This window comes from Suricata suricatta, chromosome 17, assembly GCF_006229205.1.
Source record: "Suricata suricatta isolate VVHF042 chromosome 17, meerkat_22Aug2017_6uvM2_HiC, whole genome shotgun sequence".
NCBI classification, from domain to species: domain Eukaryota; kingdom Metazoa; phylum Chordata; class Mammalia; order Carnivora; family Herpestidae; genus Suricata; species Suricata suricatta.
Window position 1 is genome coordinate 15,714,033 of NC_043716.1, and position 8,759 is coordinate 15,722,791.

General features: G+C 37.5%; 1 protein-coding gene across 2 annotated transcripts in view; it reads right to left on the reverse strand.

Moving 5' to 3' along the window:
• The window catches only part of EFCAB5 (EF-hand calcium binding domain 5), a 154,487-nt gene that overhangs the window by 64,574 nt on the left and 81,154 nt on the right, over positions 1 to 8,759 (reverse strand). For both annotated transcript variants that reach the window (XM_029928897.1, XM_029928896.1), the window contains one exon: positions 3,176 to 3,331. In XM_029928897.1, the coding sequence (XP_029784757.1) occupies positions 3,176 to 3,331 (156 nt within the window). The remainder of the gene's footprint in view (positions 1 to 3,175; positions 3,332 to 8,759) is intronic.

The window sequence follows — 8,759 nt, forward strand, 5'->3', positions numbered from 1 at the left end:
AAGGAAAAAAAAAATTGAGACTCTCTCGGCTTCGGGTAGCTGTTGCTCAAGGCGCTGTGCACTGCTGGAAATGAGCTGGGAGCTCCTGCAGCCCAGCACGCGCCCAGGCCTCCACCCGCCGCCGACTCCCTGTTGGGCGTCGCGAAGGTGTGGGCCCTATTTTTTCCTGTGGGCACCCGGGATTCGGGATTCGCACAGCCAGTGCAGGGAGCGAGATGCGCCTTGGAAATGAGATGCGTGGTTCCATTCCCAAACCCGAGTTCAGGTGCGCGCGCCCCTGGCGCAGCCGCTGCCGGGCGCCTCTGCCGCAGCCTCTCACCGCACCGCGGCCCGCTGCCGCTGCCGCCGAGATGGCTTAGGGCTGGAAGCTGTTAACTTCTTTTGCACCACCCGGATTCGGGATTCCCTCGTTACACTTTGTTTTAAAGTCTATTTTGTGCGATGTACATTTGGGCTCTTGCCATAATTTGGCTATTGTTGATAATGTTGCTATAAACATCAGGGTGCATGCATCCCTTTGAATTAGTATTTTTGTTTGGGTAAATACCTAGTGCAATTGCTGGATCATAGGGTAGTTCTCTGTTTGACTTTTTGAGGAACCTGCATACTCTTTTCCAGAGTGGCTGCACTAGGCCTACCTCAAGAAGCAAGAAAAATCTCAAGTAAACATCCTAAACTTATATCTAAAGAAGCTAGAAAAAGAATGGCAAATGAAGTCTGAAGCCACTGGAAGAAGGGAAATAATAAGGATTAGAGCAGAAATAGATTATATAGAAACTAAAATAATAATGATAATGATAATGATAAACAAAGAACAGATCAATGAGGGCTGCCTGGGTAGCTTAGTCCATTAAGGGTCCGACTCTTGATTTTGGCTCAGGTCATGATCCCAAAGTCATGGGATCGAGCCCTACATCAGGCTTATGCTGGGCATGAAGCTTGCTTAAGATTCTCTCTCCAGGCGCCTGTATGGCTCAGTCAGTTAAGCCTCTGACTTTGGCTCAGGTCAGATCTCACGTTCGTGGGTTTAAGCCCCGCGTCAGGCTCTGTGCTGACAGCTAGCTCAGAGCCTGGAGCCTGCTTCTGGTTCTGTGTCTCCTTTTCTCTCCACCCCTCCCCACCTCGTGCTGGCTCTCTGTATCCAAAAAGAAAAAAAATTCTTTCTCTGTCGGGGCACCTGGATGGCTCAGTGGGTTGAACATCTGACTTCATTTCAGATCATGATCTTGTGGCCCATGAGTTTGTGCCCTGCATCAGGCTCTTTGCCGACAGCTCAGAGCCTGGAACCTGCCTCAGATTCTGTGTCTACCTCTCTCTCTGCCCCTCCCTAACTCACACTGTCTCTCTCTCTCAAAAATGAATAAATGCTAAGAAAAAAAAAAAGAGGTTCTTTCTCTCTTCCTCTGTTCCTTTCCCCCACTTGCATTCTCCCTCTCTCTCAAAAACACAAAAACAAAAACGAAAAACAAAAAATAGATAAATGAAACCAGAGCTGGTTCTTTGAAAAAATTAATAAAATTGATAAACCCTTAGCCAGACTTGTCAAAAAGGAGAAAGGATCCAAATAAATAAAATCACTAATGAGAGAGAACTAACAACCAACACTACAGAAATATAAGTAATTATAAGAGAATACTATATATATAAAACTATATACCAACAATTTGGACAAAAATGAATAAATTCCTACAAATGTATAAGCTACCAAAAAAGAAACAGGAAGAAGTAGGAAACTTAAGCAGACCAATAACAAGTAAAGAAATCGAGAGGTACCTGGTGGCTCAGTCAGTTAAGTGTTTGAATTCTACTCAGGTCATGTACTCACAGTTTGTGAGTTCAAGCCCCCCATTTGTCTCTTTGCTGTTAGCAATGAGCCCACTTTGGATCCCCTGTCACCCCACCCTGCTCTTCCCCTTCTCATGCTCTCTCTCTCTCTCTCTCTCAAATAAATAAATAAACAAATAAAAACTCTTAAAAATTTTTTTAAATTAAATCAGTGATCAAAAATCTCCCAACGAACAAGAGTCCAGGGCCAGATGGCTTCCCAGGAGAATTCTACCAAACATTTAATGAAGAGTTAATATTTACTTTTCTCAAACTGTTCCAAAAAAAATAGAAATGGAAAGAATTAATTAATTCTATGAGGCCAGCATTACCCTGATACCAAAACTAGATAAAGACTCCACTAAAAAAGAGAACTACAATATCCATGATGAACATGGATGCAAAAATTCTAAATTAAATACTAGTAAATTGATTCCTAAAGTACTTTAAAAGACTCATTCACCACTTAAGTGGGATTTATTCCTGAACTAAGGGTGGTTCCATATTTGTGACTTCTTAATACCAGTTTGTATTTATCTTACAAACATTGCCAATAGAGTATTTGGTTATGTTTCCCTTTTCACATTCACTGCCAGAAGCTTAGATTCAAACTTGTAGATGACCCAGATAATCCTGCTTCATTTATTATCTTCTCATTTTTTTATTCTTTCATCTTATTTTTTAATTATGTTCCTTTGTTGCATTTTATTTATTTGTGTAAGCTTTCTTAAATCTTATCTGGACAATGGGGTTACAAACAAATATAAAGTTCATTAACAAATGTCTTTCAATAAAGTTTGTATCTAATTTTTGCAAATCCATTTGGTGTCCTGGCACACAAGTATCCTTCCAAACACCATTCTTAGAAATACTTCTTGATATAAACTTTTCTTGTTTTAAGAAACAGCATAATAAAATGTGGTAAGTTTCCTATTCCCAACAGTTCTTTTCTATAGGAAGCCAGAAGCAAAGAGAGTAAGCAAAAACAATCTTTTAAAAACCTATTCTTAAGAATGGAAAGAGACAAGTGGTACATTGCAAAATGGCAGGGCCATTGAAGATGTTGTCTATAGGCTGGTACCAGTCTGTGACAAGAAAGTATAGAAATTGAGAATAGTATCTAGAAAATTTTAAAGCAATTTGAGAAAGTAACAGATAAATCAATTTGAATCTGATAATAAAAAATGTGGATTGTCTTTTGTACTTGCATTTTTTTCCCTTAGCAATCCATTTTTTATTGAGTGTTAGTCCATTATGGATTAGCAATTAAAAACATCAACAATAACCTAAAACTCAGTCTTTCACAAAAAAAAATAGTTTGAGAAGTATTACTTTAAGGGTCTTATCCTACCTTCCCATGGTCACAATGCAGGAAGAGTTCCGCAAACATCTGCCTCCGCATATCCATTTTAATGACCTCCCGGAATTCGTCTGCACAATGACAAAAGTGCTGAAGAAGTTCCTCAAACATTTCACTTTTAAAGTCTGCAATGTATGAAGAGATGTACTGCAGAGAAAAAGAAGATAAGTGATTGACTTAAAACAGGGTTCTTGTGTTTTCCCTAGGTTTCAGTTGTGTATCAAATTATTGGCTACAACGTTTTCCATATCATTTGCTTGTCACGTGAATAAAGTATTTTCATGTTAGTACTATTCTACAGCTGTGCTGCAAACAGAGGTGATCAAAACAGTCCCCAAAACCATACACCAGTGAGACTCAATATTTTTGGAGCAATTTCCCTCTAGACATCAGCAGCATTATATAGAGCAGACTTTTTATCTCATACTATGAAACAGCAGCAGTTATAAAACATTACCTGTAAATTAATAGTTCTCTGAATGTGATTTTTCTTTTGATGAATGGCATATAAGATCATGCGTTTTCTTAGATTGGTTACATTTAATTATTGGAGTATAAGGAATGGGGATTGTGCAAAGCTTCTGCATCTTCTGATATTATAATAAGGTATCCTTTGTCTATTTTTTAAAAATTTACAAATATAGAGTCTGAAAATATCTATGCTTATGGGCCATTTCTCTTGGTCCCTACTGAATAGATTCCCAGAAGTAGGATTGCTAGCTTAGAAGGTAAATGCATCTGTTTTGGAAGGAGGATTTGACATCAGGCTTGGGCCTTTTTGTTCATCCATACTAGTGAATGAGTGGCCTCCTCCTCAATCTGACCACCAGTGTTTATTGCCTTCTTGATTTTTCCTTATTTGATGGGTCAGGAAAATTATATTCTTGATCTATACTTGACGATAAAGATCTTGTGTTAGGGAGAAATGGATCTAGCACTGAAGAGTTTCTGAGGGAACTTCTCTTGAAATGTTAGCCCAACTCATAAGTCAATGATTTCCTCCTCTGTCCCAAGCACAGTGGTCGCCAAATTTGTACTGGGAGTCCAATTTGGATAGAATTACCCTACTTCCATAGCCATAAATGATTGGAGCAGGGGATGATCCTTAATCTAAACAAAGCCATTTGGATTCTTTCCACTAGGAATTGGGAATTAGGACTATGAAATGGCTGGTTGTCCTCTGAGAGGGGCTGGACTTGTGAATGTAAACTTAAGAGATTTGGGTGGCCAGATTCCTCCAGGTAAAGGTAGGATGCAGGGTAAGTCAGCACATAGAGACAGATGAAACAGAAAGCAGAGAGAAGAGTCTTGAAATTTTCCAAGTCTCTGAATCCCAGAAGTCAGGCCATATTCTTGCCCTTGGACTCCATACATTTCATTTTCATCTACATTAACTCAGGTTGGCTTCTGTGTCTTAAAATTATAGTTTTTTTAAATGGAATATTTTGTTGGCATGTCTCATTGGCACAATTTTTGAAATGAAGAATATAGTAGACATTTCACCTCCTCACTAATATCTAGGCAAATTTAGAATGTATGATAAGCCTACATTAGGCTAATGAAATAAGGCAGTTGTGAGATGACGATGGCTTACAACAGAGTGCAGGTGGTGAGAAGACATCAGATTGTAAACATTTCTAGAACGTGGAGACCAACAAAAACAATAACAACAACAATACAACAACAACAACAACAACAAAAAACCACCTCACATTTTGGAGCCTGAGTTCAAATCCCAGTTCCCATATTTACTGGCTTAGTAACCTTGGCTGAGTCACTGAACTTCCCAATTTCTTCATTTATAAAATGTGTATCACAGTAACTTTCTTACTGGGTCATGGAAAGGATATTGTGTATGTAGAGAGTGTAGGTATTTCATGTAATAAGTTCTCTGTAGCCATTGCTCCTGCTTCCTTTTGATGTGGGTAAGAAATTGACCAAGAAAGAGAATGAAAGTCTTCTCAGTTGGCATACCTACTTAGAAGGAAAACCCCAATGAGATTAGGGATTCCTAAAATGTCGTCCTTTGAGTACAACTCCCAAGAGCTTGTTAGAAATGTAAATTTGGTATAAACATAGGGTTGCATGTTTCCATTTGAATTAGTATTCTTGTATTCTTTGGGTAAATACCCAGTAGTATGGTGGCTCGATCATAAGGTAGTTCTATTTTTAACTTTTTGAGGAACCTCCATACTCTTTTCCACAGTGACTGCACCAATTTGCTCTCCCACCAGCAGTGCAAGTGTTGTTTTTTCAGAAGCATTATTTACAATAGCTAAAATATGGAAGCAGCCTCAGTGTCCATCGATTCATGAATAGATAAAGAAGATGTGGTATATACACCATGGAATATTACTCAGCCATAAAAAAGAATTAAATCTTGCCATTTGCAACAACATGGATGGAGCTAGAGAGCACAATGCTAAGTAAAATAAGTCAGTAAAGACATATACCATATGACTTCACTCATATGTGGAATTTAGGAAACAAAACTAAAAAGTAAAGGGGAAAAAATAAGAGAGAAACAAATCAAGAAACAGACTCTTAACAAGAGAGAACAAACTGATGGCTATTAGAGGGAAGAGGTGAGTGGAATGGGTTAAATAGGTGATGGGGATTACAGAGTGCACTTGTGATGAGAACAGGGTGATAATATATGGCAGTGTTAAATTACTATATTGTATACCTGAAACTAATATAATACTATATGTTAACTGGAAATAAAAAGAAACTTAACTTAAAAAAAGAAAGAAACACAGTCTTTGGGTGTCTATCAAAGCAAAATGTGTATAAAGAAATAAACACTTTTCTTAAAAAAAAAAAAAAGAAAAGAAAGAAATGTAAATTTGGGGGCCCTACTCCAGACCTACTGAAACAGAAACTCTGAGAGGGGAGTGGGACCCAGAATCTGTGTTTTTATTTTTTTTTATTTTTTTTCCATAATATTTTATTGTCAAATTGTTTTCCATACAACACCCAGTGCTCTTCCCCTCAAGTGCCCTCCACCATCACCACCACCTGTCTTTTTAAAAGCCCTCTGGGAGCAAAATACACTTTCAGCTTTTCAACAGTCCTTCCTGTCACAAGTGTCAGAATCAGAACAGAAATAATATGAGTTAATGTTGCACGACCAGACTAGCTGCCCCCAGGGTTCTTGGAGAAGGGAAATCATCTTTCTTTCCCTCTCTTAAAAAACAGATGGACCCAAACACTTTTTCACTGTTATTCTTTCATTGTATCTCAACACTCAGAAATCCTGTGAAAGTAGCCAATGAGGGCATGTGGTTGTATAAACAATGTATAGAAATCCAGTGGGCTTTAGCCAAGGGAACAGACTTGGATCTTTTTCCTCCAACTTTACACATGGTAACTTGAAATAAAAAGTCCACTCTGAGTGAAAAAAATCAAATCAAATCAAATAAGAAATAAACCCTCTGGGCTATTCTTATGGTCACTAAAGGCTGAGAACATTGAAATATATGATGTGGGGGCAACTGGTCCGAATTATTTCAGAATTTAAGATCCTGTTGTTTAACATATAAATTAAAGTTTTGGGGATTGACCTTAAGGATATTTGAGTTTTCTGGATGTGGTAAGGATTAGTTTAAGGGCCTCTCCAAGAGACACTTCAACATTCTGGATTGATAGACTATGGGTTTTCTGAGTGAGTGTGTTTTGTAAGCATGGGCTATATGACTCAAAGACTACCAACTGCCAACTAACTACAAATCAAACTCCAAACAGAACAATTACAGAAGTTTGCTGGTATCTCTTGTAGAGACAAAGGTCATGTGTTTTCATACCTTTCCAAGGAATAAAACAATGAATACCTGCCAATCCTGAAATAATTGCCTAGCTTAAGAATATAATGAGCTACTAATATCCTTCAGTTTAATAGCTCTGTGAGCTGATAAACACTTGAATTGTAGTTAATCCAGTTATCTCTATGTGCTGGGTCCCAGTGTGATGAATTCTGGACTTTTCCTTTCTGACTTGAAAACCAAAATGTTGAGAATATAGTAAATGTCAAAATTAACAGGCTGGTAGCTACTATTAAGCTCTACAACTCTGGGCTACTGGGATTCATACTTATTTAATTGTAGACATACTAGAGACCTGATGAAGTGGGTGATATAAGAGTGATAGAAAGAAAACTATATTTGGAAGCGGTTTTAGCTTACTTGTAAGTCCTGGTAGCAAATAACATTTTCAGAAATGCCTGCAGACAAGGACTATAGAATGTTGAAATACTTAAATTATATTGGCTATCTATCATTGAAGAAGTGGTCTGTTTATGTAGGATTTGGACAGAAAATTAGCTTTCCAGTCTTAGAAAACTTTTAAAAACATTTAATGCCAATTATATACTCAACAAAGCAGAAATATACTTTAACTCTTCCAATTTTTGAAAATTAGAATCATTTGCTTAACAAATGAACAGAGGCTTTATTCAATTATCCAATAATAATTATATATATGTATATGTATAATTATCTAATAATAATAAAAGTAACAGACTGAAACACACGATTTTTCCCCCTATTGGTAAAAGGCAGCATAGGCAATGTTATGAGTTAGGTTATGTAACCCTTAGTACCCCAGATTGTGACTGTATTTTGAGATAGGATATTTAAAGAAGTAATTAAGTTAAAATGAGGTCATTAGGGCAGACCAAAAGCTAATATGACTAATATGATCAGTGTCCTGAAAAGAAGAGGAAATTTGGACACAGACATGTACAGAGAAAAGATCATGTGAAGGCACAGGGAGAAGATGACCATCTATAAACCAAGGAGAGAGGCCCTCAGAAGAAACAAACTCTACCAATAACTTGTCTTTTGGCCTCCAGAACCATGAGAAATTAAGGTTCTAATATTTAAGTCACCCAGCACTTATGGTAGCCCTAGAAAACTGATACAAACAAAAAGGAATTGGTGATCAATAAATTCCTTGATTTATGTATTTCTCACAGTTGAAGACCACCTAGGAAGACATACACTTGTGAGGACAGTTTACCATAGACCATCCCATTTCTCTGGCTTAAAATCCCCTCATTTCACCCCAAAGATTTCTAACAGTTTTCATAGCATATCGCTTCTCCTACCTCTACCTCCACCAAAGCCACCATTCTTCCTTCTTCTGTCCTTCCCTGCCCTAGCTCAAAGCACATGAAACACAAAATAAACAGAATAACACAAATTACAAAATGCACAATTACAAATAACAGAATAGAGAGCCACTCAGATACATACCATTTTGAGGGAAATGCACAGCCTGGATTTAGTAGAATATGTTAAAGGAAAGACACAGTCTTTGAGTAATTTGATGAAAACTCTCTATTTAAAATTTAAACTTTGTAGAAAGTGCCGCTATGAGCCTAAATGCCCATCAACTGATGAATGGATCAAGAAGATGTGGTATATATATACAATGGAGTATATATGTAATATATATATATAATATATATGGCAATGAGGAAGAATGAAATCTGGCCATTTGTAGCAAAGTGGATGGACCTTGAGGGTGTCATGCTAAGCGAAATAAGTCAGGCAGAGAAGGATAGATACCATATGTT